We start from the raw sequence: 17,685 nt of genomic DNA, 5'->3' as shown, positions 1-17,685 counted from the left end.
AGAAGGCAAGCCACCTTTTCATTCACATTGTATTTTTTTTTTTTTTCAATTTTATTCCCCTGCTATAAACTGATACCATAATTTATATATGGGGCACAGAATTTTTCTGTGATTGCTTTTTTGTTGGGCAAGTGACAGCTTTATGGACTCCCTTACAGAGTAATGGGGGTTGAATTTAAGAAAAAGCTTTATTGCCAAAGGTCTCTAGAGGATTTATGGTTGTTGTTACCTTACACGTGTGATGATGAGCTAAGGCTGAATCTTCAGAATAACTTATGTTTAGTTTTATGCTCAAATGATGCTTTTATTTGTGGTGTATCTGTCATTCTTGCAAGTTCATAAGCATTTTGTGAAGGTTTCAGCTGACTTAGATTAATAGACAACTTCTAACTGCAGCATTTTTTAACCAGAACCGAAGAATGAACAGAGTTTCTACAACATCTTGCTGAACCTCAAACCATGATAATATCTCAACTGTGTTACCTAGCGATGCATTTCACATATTCTACTATAATTCTCTTTACTAGTAAATAACCGAATGTTGGACTTAGGTTGTCATGAGAGGTTTTTTAACTGTTCAGTTCTTTTACTGTAGACCACTAAAGTCCTGTTGATTTCTGTCAGTCTTTTAATTTTTCAGTGTAAAGAAAACTTTTAAACTTATTTATTAGATTATGGTGTTCTTTGCCACAATTACTGAATTTAAAAAAACTTTTCATTTACATCAAGTTAGTATTTTAGGATAGGTGTTTATGGTGGGGGTCGGTGTTCTTATGTGCAACTAATATTCTAGCATTTTCATATCATAGTGATGTGCATAATATAATCTAGACAGATTAGTTGTTGGTATATTATTAGGTTAAAATTATTTCCTTTAATTCTCTTTCAAACATTAAACCTTTGTCTTGTTTTTGTTTTCCCTTTCATCTGTTTTTTTGTTAATGACCTTCTCTTAGGCTAAGAGGCAACAGCGAAAACTTAACTTCCTGATCACACAAACTGAATTATATGCCCATTTTATGAGTCGTAAACGAGATATTGGACATGATGGAATACAGGAGGAAATCCTGCGCAAACTGGAAGACAGCTCTACCCAAAGGCAGATTGATATTGGTGGAGGAGTAGTGGTCAACATCACCCAAGAAGATTATGGTAAGCGATTCATCTACAGTCTTTCCTGTGCACTCTTTTGATATTTACTGTACTCTGCATGTTATTGTACAAACTTATGATTTCAAGTACAGAATCTTTCTATGTACGAAGTATTGCCATAATTACTGGAATTTACCTGTGTGTTAATTTGTGTGGTTATTGCTGCAGAAGCTCTAACATGGAGATGTTGTTTTCAGATAGTAACTATTACAAGGCCCAAGCTCTGAAGAATGCTGAGGATGCTTACCAGATTCATCAGGCCCGGGTATGTATTTTTTGAATCCATGAAGTAGAAGAGAAAGCAGGGTAATAGGTAAAGGCCACAGAACCAGGATCTTTCGTAGCAGCCAAATAAAGTAGTTTTGTTTAATCCTGGGTGACAGATTTGAATTTAATTCCATTGCCACTTTCTGTGCTAAACTGATAGAAAACCAGAATATAAAGATTTGGGCTCTTGCAACAGTTTTGGGTTTTTTTTTCTGGCAGACGTCCTGTGTCTTAATGTAAAGTGTAAAGCCTTTTACTATACAGTTTCTTGATAAATTAATATGTTCGTCATCTTATGTATACTTTCCTCTTCCTGTTTAGACCAGATCATTTGATGAAGATGCAAAGGAGAGTCGGGCAGCTGCTTTACGGGCTGCTAACAAGTCCGGTACTGGCTTTGGAGAGAGCTACAGTTTAGCAAACCCATCTATCCGGGCAGGAGAAGATATTCCACAGCCTACTATTTTCAATGGAAAATTGAAAGGTTACCAACTGAAAGGCATGAATTGGCTGGCCAACCTATATGAGCAGGTATCTTAGTACATCTTGCAAATTTTTAAAACTTCTAGGATTTAAGTCACTAGAGTAAACTTGGTCAAAAAAATTTTATGGTTTTAAAAATAGATGGTGTACAGTAAATCTGTATTGTCTTTAGAAGAAAGGAAAATGTTATGTAAGCCACCTGTCGGTATTCTTGATTATTTAGGAAATAACAACTTTGGGGCATTAAGTTCAAGATTCTTTTTGTGGATGTTTATACAACTGTTTATCACTTAGATTGTGCGTGGAGGAAACTTTTGCTGCTCACAGCTGCATACTGTTTCAGGCTTTGGTCAGCTGGTAAACTGCAGGCAGCCTTGTCCTTGTGGGACAAGCACCTTTTTGGCACAAAGTACAGACAGGCTGAGGAAAAAAATCAGCCCAAGAAATGAATGAAAGTGCAGTTGAGATAAATTATCTTAGTAGAAGACGTAATAGGCAATAAGGTATTTCAGAGTTGTTTATGCTGGGGCTGCTCCGCCTAAATTCAGTGGCAACCGTTCTGCTAGTCCTGTATGGATTAAAAAGTAGTAAGGTGAAAGATGTTCATTTATGGATCTTTTGCAGGGCATCAACGGAATCCTGGCAGATGAAATGGGTCTGGGTAAAACAGTACAAAGTATTGCTCTCCTAGCTCATCTGGCTGAGGTGGGTGTATTATAGCTTACTCCTGGTCAGTATGCTTGGTAGGAGATGCATACTTTTCACACGTTTGAAATGAATTCTAGATTATGAAGCTTAAATATCTTAAAAGGCATTTTAACTATGGCATTTACCTTTGTTTTAAAGCTACGCCTTTGAAAGTGTGTGTGTGTATGTAGATGGGGGGTGTGTGTATGTGTATATATAAGTGTATATATAAATAAAAATGGAATTTTCATTTATTCACAGAGCAATATCTTTTCACTTGCACTTAATGTGAAAGAGAACACGTTGTAGATGTCCTCGTTCAGACTTTTACAAATTGGAGAAGCTTGTAGAAATGAAGCCCAAATTCTGAGCTTCGTGGCAACCAGTGTGGATTTCCATATTTGTGGGGTTTTTTTCAGCAAGCATAGTTATTCTTCTGTGCCAGGGCAGACAAACACCGCAGAAAAAGCCACAGGAGCTTACTTCAACCAGTGTGGATTTCCATATTTGTGGGTTTTGGTTTTTTTTAGCAAGTATAGTTATTCTACTGTGCCAGGGCAGACAAACACCACAGAAAAAGCCACAGGAGCTTACTTTTTTATGCAGAAGTAGATACACTGATTTAAAAAAAAAAAAAAGTCTTGAATGGCGTGCAGTCACTTGCCTTAAATAGGAAATACCAACCAAGTGATACTATGAGCAGAGCTAGCTGCAGTAGCGACAAAATGACAATTATATGCATTTGTTTATGTTCCTTTTGATACCGGTTCACTGGTACTATCAGCCACAGTAGTGGAAGAGTGTGCAGAGCCAAAGGCTCTTGAACTCATCTGTGTGGAAGGGATAACAGAGAGGCTTGTCTCCCTGTTGCACTGTAACTTGAGATTTTTGGATGCCTACATAGGGCTTTTGGTTTTTCTGGCTTTCCCTTCTGTAGGCCAGCTTGTAACTACCAATACACTAATGGCCCAACTTTGTTATTCACCAGAGGGCATTCTAATATGATGTGGAGCAAAGCTTGCCAGTGCCACCTGAAGTTCTTTTCCTACCCAAAATGACAGGGGCTGCTAGTAATGTGAGGGCGGCAACTTTCAGAAACAAAGGAGCGAGCCAGATTGCAACGGTGGTGGTTGTTCTGGTTTGCTGTTATGAAATAAGTCTTAGTTAAACATTAGATCTGCTCTGTTTAATTCTGTATCACCCTGCTGTGCTGGAAGCTTTGTTCTGTTGCATATAGTTTCCTCTCTTATGTAGCCACTGTCATGTAGTAGTTGTAAAGCTGTATCAAACTGTCTTTGTGTCCCTTCACCCCAATTAATTTCTGTGGTTTTTTTTTTTTATGTGTAAATTCCAGAGAGAGAACATCTGGGGACCTTTTTTAATAATTTCACCTGCCTCTACTCTTAACAACTGGCACCAGGAGTTCGCCAGATTTGTACCTAAATTTAAGGTAATAAGCATGTGAAAGAAAGTTATTTCTGTTTTCTGAAAAGCAACTGTTGTGTTCTCCTGGGTTCTTTGCCACATCTGTATGCCTAATTACCTTGCAATTTGAAACTCTGTAATGGGCCTGATTCTGATATTTTTTTCTGTCATCCTGTTTTTTCTGGAGCATTCAATTATCTAGTGTTTAAAAATGTTCATACTTGAATCACATAATTTTCCTTTTGCAACAGCTTGAAGGACACCTCCTCAGTGAGGAATTGAAGTGCAGCAGGGAATGGATGTTCAGTTCTAATGTGTGGGCCTGGTAGCAGATACAAGAATAATATTTCAATCTTATGTACTGTTAGGGTTAGAGCAGTGTTTTCAGTCATTCATATCAGTTCGGGTAAGATAAACACTGTTTGTGAACAAAACTGAACTCTAAACAGATTAGAGGGAGAGAGAATGCAGTTGTTACTATGGAAAAAGAGAAGAACAATAGCCATGTAACCAGTAATCAAGAAAAAGAAGTGAGGCACAAATAGTTAAGAACAAAAAGATTAGAAGAAAATAAATGGAGTTCTTCAGGTATATTGTGAATGTGAAAACGTAGTAAGGTAGAAAGCAAGGAACGATCAGTTACTGAAAAACAAGCTGCTTACATGTTCCCCAGTGGAAAAGATTGGAGTGTTGCAAAGGCAGATTTGAAAAGAATGTGTACTGCTGAAACAGTGCTGAAATTTTAGAATTAAAGATAGACAAAGATGTCAGAAGCTTGCAGTTACATCTGCAAAGAAGAATAGATTATAGTTTAAATATTTTAGTTGTTATGTAGTATCCTTTGATAGGAAGAGGTCTTGTTCAGTTTTTTTTAAACATCTGATTTTCTATTTTACAGAGGACATAAAAGAACAGTAAAAGACACCTAGTTATAAGTAACCAGTATACTAGTAACATCCAGGCGAATTGTTTGAAACTCTTGGATACTTAGAAAGGTGGAGGAAAAGACTTGGAAGTATTACTATAAGTAGTATTTGATTTCTTCATCTGGGGTAGGGCAGTATGAAAGGACTTGCATTTTACCAAATAGCTTGCTATGCAGATCCCTGATAAGACCGTATGTTGGTTATGGTGGTTTATAGTTTGAGGTATTTGTATGAAGAGAAGTGCTGGAACACAGTTCGGTACTGGATGATTCGAGTGGCTTGTATTGTGGAATAAATTGGGATTACTGAGACTTCAAAGAAACTGATGAAGAATTAGAAATGCTGAAGTTAGTGAGGAGTTAGTTTAGAGAAAAACAACCTAAAAAAAATCCGTTTATGTATTTGCATAGCCCGTAACAATAGGGTCTCTGATTAAAAACCCTGGAGTAGAAAACATTAGAGCAGTTGGCCTACCTGCTTCCTCTCTCATTTCCTTTAATCAATTCATTGTTTAGAATATGGGAGCAACTGCTTGTGCTTTCTCCTCCTTGTGAATGAAGTACAGAAAACGTTTCAAAAATGCAGTCAGGATGCTTATGAAAAGACAATTTTTCCTTTTTTGATTAAAAAAAAGTATCTGTTTCTGTCATTATATAGCTGTTCTTTGAGTTTATTGCATAATAATGTTTACCTCATCCATGAAACAGAACATTTTTTTAAAAAGAAGTTTTCTAAACTTATGATCGTTACGTGTCTACAACTTTGATCAGTCTTTTTCAATCAGTTTTGTTCCTGCTTCTAATCGTACACAAGTGCTTCTAGTCATACAGAAGTGTGTAGTCAATTATGCTTGTAGTAAATAAATCACAGTGAATTCATTTCTTCAGGTCCATGGCACAGTATGTAAACTAAAAGGCTAATCACTTTTTTTGTTGGTCTGATGGGCTTTTACTAGCATCCGTATTTCAGAACAGTTGGAAGAATATTCAACTAAAGGCACTTTGAAATTTGGAGCTTGTCAGTTGAAGGATCAAGATGTTTAAGACCTTGTGCAACCTCAGAAACCAGCATTCCTCACTGTCTTAGTTGAGTGTAGTCCTTTCATCAGACAGAAGATGGCAGTACAATAATGTCAATCAGTAACTCCGGTTTCAGTGCACTGCAAAGATTTGTTCTAATAGGACCCATGAAATTCTGAGCTATAAATGAATTAACAGATTTCTCTGGCAGTAGTGCTTAATTTTTAAAATTTTTTTATTAAATATGTCCAGGCCAGATGTTTCAGCTTTATCTCAGATTTTGGGGGACAGTTCTGAAATACAAAGCCAACAAGACAACCAGGAGCGTTAAACAGGAAAAGAAGCTCACTGGTCCTGTAGGGTTAATTATAGCAGTTGAGGGCAGACCTCCTTCTGCCATAAGCAAAGTATCATTTTTAATTTTTAGAAAAACTTGAGTAGAACGCATAACAATACGCATAACACGGGCATTTTGAGATTCTCACCGTAGCTTGGTCTAGTCTTTGTACTAGGCATAGTTGCTTGATACCTTTGCCTGGAATGCTCAGTTTCTAAGTATTTTTAAGTGCTTTCTGATTTTTCTCTGTTAAGAATGATAATTTGCCTTTTTGTTGTTTTGGAGAAAAGAGGTCCGTCTTTCTCATTTTGTAGAATACATAGTATAAAATTATAGAGCAGGTATGTCTTTATTTGAAAATAATGTCTTTCTATTTTTCACTGTTCCAGGTGCTACCTTACTGGGGAAATCCCCATGATAGAAAGGTGATCAGGAAGTTCTGGAGTCAGGTAATACCAACATGCCCATGTGCTTCAACTATTTTTGTTATTTGTGAAGGGTAAACCAGAAACTGTTGCTACACCCCACCAAGCTAAATGATGTATAGATACAGAGTTCTGTTTCTTCATCCATGTAGTAGCATTTTCATTAAGATAATGAGGTAGAAGGCTTCTCTCATGCTCTCATGAGAGCAATACAGTACAGAAGGCTATATGGAGTTCAGTTGAAGAAAGTAGAGCTCTGTAAATAAAGCAGAAAGTTTCGGTGTCCAGGATTGTTTAATCTATTTGGGTAACCTAACTCAGGATACCCAAGTCTAGCATCCCCACAGGCCTGTCAGATTGGTCCCGATTTAACAGCAGCATTTTATAGGGTTCAGTGCCTGGGTCTTGTCTGGCACATTAAAAAGCATCTGAAATTGTTCAGGGACTAATGGGCTGAAATACAGATCCACCAGTTGAATAATAGTGCTGTAATTAATTAAAAAAATATCAGCTGGGGAAAAATGCAGTAATAATGAGAAAAGATTATGAAACAGAAGTCTGAAATTACAGTATACACAAGTGAACTCTTCACAATGTATTTACATTATGTGGACATTTTTGTCTTATTTTTTGGTTATAGAAGACATTGTATACTCAGGATGCTCCTTTCCACGTGGTGATTACCAGTTATCAGCTAGTGGTACAGGATGTGAAGTATTTCCAGCGAGTGAAGTGGCAGTATATGGTGCTGGATGAAGCGCAAGCACTCAAGAGTAGCTCCAGGTAACAAATTAACTAGAAACAAAATCTTCCCTCTGTATCAACCTCTTGAAGGAATATCGAGAAAACATCAAGTTTATACAAATTGATAGAAGTTAAAATTGACACACATAAGACCCTTTAAGTGTCTAACCTAAGTATCTGTATAAATCTGCAGTGCGGGATTGATTCAGTAGTTTTTTGCATTTAGATTTTCCTTCTCCAAATATGTAAAAAGCAATTAAAAAGTAATTGTGGAGCAGAAACTTAGATGCAGTACAGGACAGTTAAACAAAACAGTGTGAAATGCTGTTCACCTCTTTTCCTGACTACTGATAGAATTCTACCCAGTGAACAGCCGGTAGTCTTTAGTGTGTGTTGCTTATATTGGCTCCATTAAATGCATTATTTTGATTCCTTCTTCGGTGGCGCTTCCAGACACAAATGAAGGTCAGAACCCTGTGAATACTGTTGGCTGCAATAAAGCCCAATCTTTTGTCATAAGGCTCTGTGCCAGAAAGTTTTCTGATTGTTTTCAAGTAATAGATTTGTCCGTCTTTACTTCTGTAATTGCTTTCCCATAACCTTTGCCCAAGTTGCCACTGTATGCTTTAGGTTAAAGACTGCTTTAGATGCAGGCTCATTCTGACCGAAGTCTGTCTCTTCAGCATTCTTTGGAAACTGCCCCTCTTAAGAGGATTGTCATGTATAGCTCAGCACTTCTGCCACAGCGGCCCATACAGTTAGTGTTGTAAAGTCTGAAAAATCCATGACATTGTGATTCATAATGACTGTTTCTTTGGGGAAGTTAATTATTCCGGTCATGAGATTTTATTAGTATCCAAGCATTTGTATTAAAAAATAAGTAAAAGGATACTTAGAAAAATAAAATAAATTATGCACGTTTCTTTGTAATTTGAAAAAGGCTACTTCTTCCTGTAATTGTCTTTTGAAAGACTGGGGAGTAGCTGTGATAGTTTCACCCAGTGACCTCCAGAAATCATTTGGGAAGGTCACTGGAAGCAATTGGTCTTAAAATACCTTATGTTTCATATCCTTCTACAAAAAACAGGTTTAATGATTTTTCTTAATTTTATTTGTCAGTGTTCGTTGGAAGATCCTACTACAGTTCCAGTGTCGAAATAGATTGTTGTTGACTGGGACTCCAATCCAGAACACGATGGCTGAGGTATTTGGGAGCTCACAAGAGTGGACTTTTCTTTACAACAAGAATATGTACTAAATATGTGTGCACAGTTGAGAAACGTGTTGTATTTGTGTGGTTGTGGCATCATGCTTGTAGTAGACCACTGGGAAACAAATACGGAATCAGCTCTGGGAGAGGAAAATTTGGAAATGTGCCGTGCATTCAAATAAAAATAAAACTGAAGATACCTGATGGTTAATAATACCTAGATTACAGGATGAAATCTAATTCTTGTGGCTTTTCCTTCTGTTGACTGAAATCATTGTGCTATGTTTCTTCCTGCTTTCTAATGGTGTTTTGTTAAGTTGATACATCTGGCGTTTGTCGGGGGGAGGGCGGGAAGATGATGCAACTCGTTTTTTGTTTGATTTTGCCATGTCTCATGATCTAGTAAAGTGATTTTGCTCATAAAGAGCTGCAAGGGTTTGGGATCCCCCATTACCTTGCCCACAGTAGGGTGACTTCTGCTGATGTACTGTTTTCTCCTCTCTTTTTAGCTGTGGGCCCTGCTGCATTTTATTATGCCAACGCTGTTTGATTCCCATGAAGAGTTCAATGAGTGGTTTTCTAAGGACATAGAGAGTCATGCAGAGAACAAATCCGCCATTGATGAGAGTGAGTGCAGTGTGTAACTGCAGTAATTTCTGTCTTAAAAATCTGTTGCCTTTTCCAACTATGAATGGATAAACTTTATCTCACATTTTTTGTATGATAAATGTTATCTAAAGCAGAGGATGCATAATGGGATTGGAATGTTATGGATTGTTGTCCATAGTTTATTTCATTATACCATGTGTAATGAATAGAAAAACATGTATTGAAAATGTTGATTTCCTTCTTGTCTCTAGTCTTTCTCCTTCCCAAACGCAGGAGAACAAATATTTAAAATATTTTTAAGTTTCTGTAGAGCACGTAATCTTGGAGATGTCCTGAGCGTGTTGCAAACTCTAGACGTAAAAATTATGTCACAAAGCACTAAACACCTTTTGAGCTTCAGAAGAAAAGCGTAATAATTCTTTTAAAAAAAATTAAATCCTCACAGTAAATTTTAGGGGATAATTATGTAGAAAAATCTAGCAAGGTAAAATAGCTGATTTGTAATTGGAGTAGAGCACAGCACAGTTGGAAGTTGTCACAAATATAAAAGCTTTAAGAGTTGTGAAATATCCAGAACTTTGTTTTAACAGGTTATAGTAAAGACTGCAGTTGTCTGTCAATGCAGTATGCCCTGTTTTTCTGATGCTGTAATTTCAGGAGGCAAGACTTAAAACTGTAATGCTCTCTTTTCATGAATTAGCAATGCCTCATCTGTAATTTTCTTCTTCACTAACAGAGTGATAAATTTAAGCCAATATTGTTGAGTTCAGAGGAATATAGAACATGAAAAATGCTTTAGAAATTCATTCTTTGAAGCAGATCTTTAGATTCGTAAGTTAAACAGTGTAGCTCGGCACTCATTTGGGAAAAAAAATAGAGAAATGCCAGTTCTGTGCTGTAAGTACTGTCGTGGGGGGAAATGGCTGAGCAGTAAGGAACTTAATTTGTAGTAGAACACCATATAGTTTTGTTCTTTGGTGAAGTAATTGTTCCTTCTTCCCCATTCACTCTATTTCAGACCAGCTATCCCGTTTGCACATGATTCTGAAGCCTTTCATGTTGAGAAGGATAAAGAAGGATGTGGAAAATGAGCTGTCAGATAAGGTGAGAAAAAGTACTTATCTGGAGTGAGTATTTCAACTTTCTTTTCATAGCTCTATTCTCTAATCTGGTTTTTGCAAACTCATTTGTCAGCCTTCATACCTGAAATTTGATTGTAGACCTTTCATGGACCTTCAGTTTCTGGCACTGTGTCCCAGCAATCTCAATAGATGTGAATGTAGCTGAAGAACCCCGAATTACTAAACTTTTCTTCTAGGGAAAACATTTTGTTAACAGTTAACAAATAAAAAAAATCTTTAAGCCTGATTAAGATGACAGAAATATCACTAATCGAAGTGAAGGAGATTGATACAACAATGATTGGGTGATAAACATCTCCAATTGCCTTTGTGAAGGATTTGGCATGGATTTAGGATTCTTTTTAATTGCTTGTAAAGAGCGAGAAACGCATAGTGGTAACATCATACTCTTCTCTCTTGTTAGTGTATTAATTTCATGTGGATGTTAGCAATACTGGATAATCTGGTGGTCAACATGTCCCCGGGTTTTGGGACCGCTGGCTGAGAGACATCTACTTTGTTCTGATGCGCTTATTAATTTCAAAACTAGAACTTCCCACAGACACTGTTGTTTTGTGATGCGCCTGTCGTTATCATGGGCTCCTGACACCTGTTTAAGACAGCTCTAAGTGGGTAGCATTTTAACAGTAGGATAGTAGAATTGAGGTCAGATTTTAAGCTGATCAGCTGTAGATGTGATGTTTTAAGAGCTTCTTAATAATCTACCTGTTAACTTAGTTGCACTCACATACTTTTCAAGGTCTGTCTCCTACATCATTAACTAAGCCTTCCAAAACACACCTGTCGGTTAAATCCTTCCCAGGTTGGATCCTGAAATACAGATATGAATGTGACTGCCTATATATATGTATTTTTTGAGAAAGTTACATTCTCTGTAAGATAAGTTTCTCTCTGCTTTGCGTGTACTGATGTGGTCATCCTCCAAAAGGCTAAATCTTCATTACTATTTTGCAGATTGAAATTCTTATGTACTGCCAGCAGACAAGTCGACAGAAGCTGTTATATCAAGCTCTGAAAAACAAAATCTCTATTGATGACCTCCTGCAGTCCTCAATGGGCACTACTCAGCAAGCACAGACCACCACTAGTAGTCTCATGAATCTAGTCATGCAGTTCAGGAAGGTAAGGCTTTATTTAATAATATTTTTTTAAAAGGATATTCACAGAACTAAAATATGTCTTCTGGAAAACACCATATAAAAAAACTCGTGGCATAGGCAAACAAATTTGTGTGCAGTTCAGATGTGTTTCTGATGCAGTGTAGCATGATATTAGAGTAGAAGAGCTTTAGTTAAATGGTGCATGCATCTGCTAACTGATTTGTTTCCAAATTGGTTGTTGAAGGACATCATTCACTTGGGAAGAAGAGGCAATAGCTGTTATGTGAATAGGAAAAGATACGACACGATATTTAAATTTGAGTAGATATATTAAAAACGCTGTGACATGCTAGTCAATACTAAAGTTTCAGTGATCAATAGCCGTAGTTGATTTGGGATGTAAATGCTACATCAGAGTAAATTAATTCCCCCCAGTGTTTGACATGTCCTCTTTTTACAGGTGTGCAATCACCCAGAGCTGTTTGAGCGACAAGAAACTTGGTCTCCATTTCACATCTCCCTAAAGCCATACCAGATTTCAAAGTTCATCTACCGTCATGGACAGATCAGGGTCTTTAACCACTCGCGGGACAGGCAAGCCTACTCCACTTCCTTTCCAACTTAGCATATTTAGTATTATTACTTAGCCTTATTTTAGCTTTGTAAGTGCTAATAACTCTCTTACCTGATGTACTTAAATGACATTGGCCAAGCGATGCATTCCTAGTTTTCTTTCGTTCATTCAGCTGTTAAGCATCTGATATCTGATGCTTTTTCTTGGTGGAATCCTGATCATCAAATACCCCTTTGATGGAATAAGAAAGTCAGGAAACGGAATTTAGAATTGTTGCTGATGATGTGTAATAGAATTAAGCTTTAAAAGAATTCTTAAAAAAAAAAATGGTTTCCCTTCAGTGAGTTTTCATGTTTAAGAAAGCTATCGGTATCTGTGACATGGTATATTGTGAGCAGCTACTAGTGCCTTGACAGCTTTTAATGCTTACCTTGGATTAATAGAAGCTGCCCGAGTGCTGTTTGCTGTTTTCTCCAACTGTGGCAATTCTTGATTAATTTTGTTTGCATTCAGTTATGAGAAATGCTCAGGGCAGAGATGAGAAAGCCATATTTGAAGAAGAGACTAACTGTTCTACAGCATAAAATGCAATTCCAGAACAATGGTTTGTCTCAGTGTCAAATTAACAGTAGTGCGTGTGGACTGCTGATGCTTCCATGCAAGTCCAGATATTCAGAGTGCTGAAATACCAACAATGAAGAACTGAATGGTTACTCTTGCATTTTCTGCTGATTGTGTGATTGAACACTGTATGTGTTAACACCTTAGTGATTTTGTTTGGTTTTGTTGCTTTCATTTTCAGGTGGTTACGGGTTTTACTTTCGCCATTTGCACCAGACCACATCCAGCAGTCTCTCTTTCATAGGAAGGGTAGGTTTACAGTCCTGGGAAACAAATTGGGTTGCACGCTTGCATGTTGTGTTGTAATATGTCTTATTCACCAGGGAAGGACTGAGAGGCCACATCAGTTAGTCCTCAGAGATTGTCTGATTAGAACTTGTTAGATATCTGTTAGCGTTGGTACTTGTACGTATGTTTCATCTGCTCAATGAGGAAAGGATGGAAGCAGCTGGAAGAATAATCTATGGACAACTTGTTATTTAGTCACTGCTTAATCCTACTGCAGTCTCTTGTTCCATTCTCCTGTCTTGTTTTAACTGGCTTCAAGGGATTAATGCTGCCTTTTTAGTCTAATGTGAATTTTTCACAGATTGAATTCAGAGAAATCTTGGATTCATTTCAGCACATTCTGTGTTGTATGTTAAACTGCCAACTTCTCTTTCAAGTAAAAAGTAGATGAGATGCAAGTGACCCAGGATCTAATCAATGAGTAAAAAACCCACATAAGCTGCTTATATTGGCAAATACAATTTGTTATTATAGATGATTGATTTTTTTCACTAAAAAGAGCTAACTAGATTGCTCCGCTGCTGGGGTGGGAAAAACATTGGGAGAAAAAAGCAAGAGACGTTGTTTTCAGCTATGAGTGTCTGTGAAATGTGCTGGCCTAACTTCAGTATTTCTGTGACGTAGGCATCAATGAAGAAAGCTGTTTTTCTTTCCTCCGGTTTATTGATGTCTCTCCAGCGGAAATGGCAAACCTCATGAATCAGGGACATTTAGCCAGGTGAGGACAACTTTTTTTTTCTCTGTTAGTAATTAAGGTGATATTAGAGGCATCTCTCTGTAAACCTGCGTTTTCTATGCTTCCTAATACCACTTGCCTATCGTTATCTAGTATTATAGCAACTCCTAGAGTCTTCCTCCCGGTATAGGGCACAGTTATGCAAGGCAATTTTTATGCCTCTGTCAAAAGAAAATCTCTGTTACAAAGATTCGACACTGTAAATACACAAGATAGTCAAAGGGCAGCAGGAGAGTTTGCTTTGGATCACACTGTAGGTTGCTGGCGTTGAAGGCCGGTTTGTTGCAATGCTTACCAGTTGCACTTGAGCATATGTTCTAAAACACGTGGAATAAGCTTGTTCAGTGATAGTTGTTCTTTAGCCCTGAGCCATATTGTCTACTTCCTGCATGTCCTGTTTTTAATATGGAATGGAATTCCAAGGTGTAGGCTTAGGCTAATGGATTTTTAGCACCATGAACTGTATTATCTTGGAAATGGAGGTGATCTGTTTAAGTTATAGTGTACTCTGCAACAGACAGTACTCTGAAGTTAGATAGTGACTGTAAGAAATTTGAGATTAAAAGCAAGTCTTTATTAATAAATAAGGGTGTTTTGCTTAGAGCTTTGTAAGTGTAATATTCTTTGATTGTTGCGGTTATTTTGGATGACTGTTTCTTGTCTGTGTTTCAGTAACATAGTATAAATTTCTCTTGATCTATCTGAATGATCTTTATGATAAATTCTGCATTCATTATGCAGGTTGTTATGAATAATTTGTATATGGAGCAATTTACAGAGAAGTCAGAGTGAAATTTTAAGTAGTAGTGTCTAACCAAGTTAGCCTTGACCCTTTTAAACAAAGTGCTTCAAAACTTGACCTGATTTAATCATTTAGATTCAGTTAAGCCACCTTAGAAAAAAAATAAAATAGGAGTAATAGAATTGGAAGATGTCTAGCAAAAATTGTTTCCTTTAAGTTAGGACACTGTTAGCCTGAAATTATGAAAAAACGTTTGTGTCAAATAGTCATGTTCTAAACGTGCTCAAGCCTTTCTTTCACAAAGCAGTGAATAAATGTATCTGCTGTGTTTTGTTTCAGATGGTTAGCTCTTTTCCTGTCTCTGAAAGCATCCTACAGGCTCCATCACATGCGCTCCTGGATGGAGACCGAAGGGGAGAAACAGCAGGGGTCACATTGTCTGAGGAACAGGGATTTCTTGCTTGATGTAAATTTCCCTCTGTATTTCCCTAACTTGCACAGCTGCACTTTGCTCTTTCCCTAACATGCACAGCTGCTCTTTGCTGCAGGTAAGCAAAATTCCTGTGATGTCCACATCATGGTAGCAAATCCTCATGAGTGAGAAATGATGAACACCTTTCTATCTTTATAGAACAGACAAAAGCAAACTTGGAAACAGGATGACTTTACTATCTGCTTTATTAGATATATCGTTAATAAAGTTCAGAGTGCTGAACAGAAAAACATTTTGACTACTATCTTCCTCCCATGTGGTGATACAGTTCAAAACTGGCTATAAAAAATAAATCAGTTCAATTAGAAGTCTTAAAAATATTACTGGAGTAACAGAACTAGATTCATGCTTTGTCAGGGATGAATTCCACATGTAAACTTAAGAGTTTTGTAATGTTTTTCTACATGTAAGATTCTTTTTTTCTGACTGAAACCAACTATTTTCTTCTCAAATTCAATGCATCGTTGCAGCAACTGGGGCAAGCAGAGACTTCAGCCTAGCAGTGTTTCAGAGTTGGTGGACAAGTATTATCAATGGTGTCTTTCTACTCTGAAATTTGCTTCTGCTCCTGTCTGGTAGACTCTAAATGTGTTCATCTTACTGTGTAATGTAAGGTCATTTTCTCTAATCTTTTGCCTGGGATGTGTGTGAAGGTTTTGTCTTTTTGTTACTAAATTGCTGTTGATTTCCTGAGTTAGGTTATAACTCCATTGATTCATTTAACTGGGAAATAAGTTCACAAAAGTGCTAGTATAGAGTCAGGAAAGCATTTTAGGGCAGTTAGCAGATATGCAGTACAAAAATCTTTTCTAAAACAGTGAGGTCGTGCCAAATTTCTCTAGGGAATATTGCTTCTGTTCATGAGTGTGGAAGGGGAAAGGAGATAGCCAGAATTCAATAGAATAGCATGTAGAGGAAGTTGAAATCGAAGACGCAGAAGCAGTAGGAAACCAACCTTGGGCTTGGTGTCATGTTTTGCAGCGTTAACAGCAAAGCCAACAAAATGAGTCCCCCTAGTTATCAAACAAAGAGCAAGCCAGCTGAGATGTATGCCAGTTAACTCTGACTGTGCTGGTGTTCAAGTATTCTGTGTTTCCATGTCTGGCTTGCTAAAATGTCTATGCTATATGGATTTGCTTTCAGTTAGTTATTTTAAGATTACATTCAACTGTATACTGACTGTGTAATGCTTATCTCTGAAACTATACTGTAGCTCTGTCCTCTCGATGGTATGGTTAAGGAAAACTTGAGTGGTGTCATAAATGTTGCAGCCTAACAGTGAAGGAGTGGAAGATGGTGTCAAAAGTTGTATGCGCTTACAGAAGGAAGCATGCATTTTTACATATGTAGAAATACAATCTAGATTTTTACATAGCCCATGGGTTAGTGTGTATAAATATTAAAATCAAAGTTGTTATATTTTCTTAAAGAACAGAAAGTAATTTAACATTATAGGTAGTAAATATGAGATGTGGAACATGCACATGTAGGTTTTAATATTAACAGGAGAATGTAAAGCATTTGGCTAGGCTGCAGACCCACCTGTACCACAACCTGGCACGACTTAAACATATAATTTGGTTTCTCCAAATAATTTCTGTTCTTTCAGGAAGTCATTACTTGTGTCTCTGGGGATCCCAGCGCTGGGACTGTGCGTAACTAGTGACTGGTGTAACTAGTACCTTTTACATAGAAAACAGCGAGCTGAGGAGCAAAGTTCATCAGTGTGTGCAATACAGCACATTTGTGATAAGCCCAGTAAATCTAAAGGAAATTTAGCCGTACAGTTATGACAGATTCTTTAGAACAGTTTTCTAACCTGCACGTTAGACAAATTACCAGTTAAAGTAACTTTAAAATAAGCTATGTTTGCAGAATTTTGTTTGCACAGCTTAGATATAGAACATCTGGGAAAAACAGAAAAGGTCAAAATCAAAGAGGGATTTGAAAAACAAACTGCTCTTTACATGCCTGTGTTTTAGCAGCACGCATCGTCATCGTGAGTGAAAACAAATACACTTTTTTATCTTAGCCCAAATTTGAGAAACTTTCAATGTAAAATTCCCTGAGGCTTCCTCTAGAGCTTCATAAGATAGTAACATGTAGGGAGTGAGGAGGGGGGAGAAACAGAGGAAAAAGGAAATGGTATAAATCTGGAAAGGCTTTTCTTAACTGCTCAGATCAGCATTTCCGATATGAGACAAACTATGAAAATAAGGCAGTAGACAAAAAAAAAACCATTTATTTTTAATAGACCTTTCTGAAATTGAGGTAACATCTGTCTAAAGATAGTAGGAGTTTCTTCATGTAAGCACAGAAATCCCTTGCAGTGTGAGGTCTCTTCATTCCCCTTATTCAGCACCTCCACAACGTGTATTAATTTGTATCCATTGATTGAAATTAATATAAAATCTGATCTGTTGAGATGAACCTGTCTCTCCTTTATTTTCCCACATTTCTTCCTATTAAAAAAATCAGGAGTGTTAATGAGCTTAAGATGCCGGTAGCAGTCATAGAATCCTAGAATAGTTTGGCTTGGAAGGGACTTCTATCATCTAGTCTACCCCCGTGCAATGAGCAGGGACATTCTCAACTGGATCGGGTTTACCCATTCAGCCTGACCTTGAATGTTTCCAGGGATGGGGCATCTGCCACCTCTCTGGGCAGCATGTTCCAGTCTTTCACTCCGGTCATCGTTAAAAAAA

General features: G+C 37.3%; 1 protein-coding gene across 1 annotated transcript in view; it reads left to right on the top strand.

Annotated features, from left to right (window-relative positions):
* Positions 1-17,685, top strand: part of INO80 (INO80 complex subunit) — a 58,436-nt gene that overhangs the window by 9,735 nt on the left and 31,016 nt on the right. The window contains exons 9-23 of the mRNA XM_009895684.1: positions 957-1,152; positions 1,350-1,417; positions 1,741-1,950; positions 2,527-2,607; positions 3,944-4,039; positions 6,686-6,745; positions 7,362-7,504; positions 8,585-8,669; positions 9,185-9,302; positions 10,303-10,388; positions 11,381-11,548; positions 11,987-12,120; positions 12,903-12,970; positions 13,634-13,727; positions 14,827-14,999. Coding sequence (XP_009893986.1) covers positions 957-1,152; positions 1,350-1,417; positions 1,741-1,950; positions 2,527-2,607; positions 3,944-4,039; positions 6,686-6,745; positions 7,362-7,504; positions 8,585-8,669; positions 9,185-9,302; positions 10,303-10,388; positions 11,381-11,548; positions 11,987-12,120; positions 12,903-12,970; positions 13,634-13,727; positions 14,827-14,999 — 1,780 coding nt within the window. The remainder of the gene's footprint in view (positions 1-956; positions 1,153-1,349; positions 1,418-1,740; positions 1,951-2,526; positions 2,608-3,943; positions 4,040-6,685; positions 6,746-7,361; positions 7,505-8,584; positions 8,670-9,184; positions 9,303-10,302; positions 10,389-11,380; positions 11,549-11,986; positions 12,121-12,902; positions 12,971-13,633; positions 13,728-14,826; positions 15,000-17,685) is intronic.

The sequence above is a fragment of the Charadrius vociferus genome, unplaced genomic scaffold, assembly GCF_000708025.1.
Source record: "Charadrius vociferus isolate BGI_N301 unplaced genomic scaffold, ASM70802v2 scaffold111, whole genome shotgun sequence".
Classification (NCBI taxonomy): domain Eukaryota; kingdom Metazoa; phylum Chordata; class Aves; order Charadriiformes; family Charadriidae; genus Charadrius; species Charadrius vociferus.
This window is presented reverse-complemented; position numbering and strand designations above follow the sequence as displayed.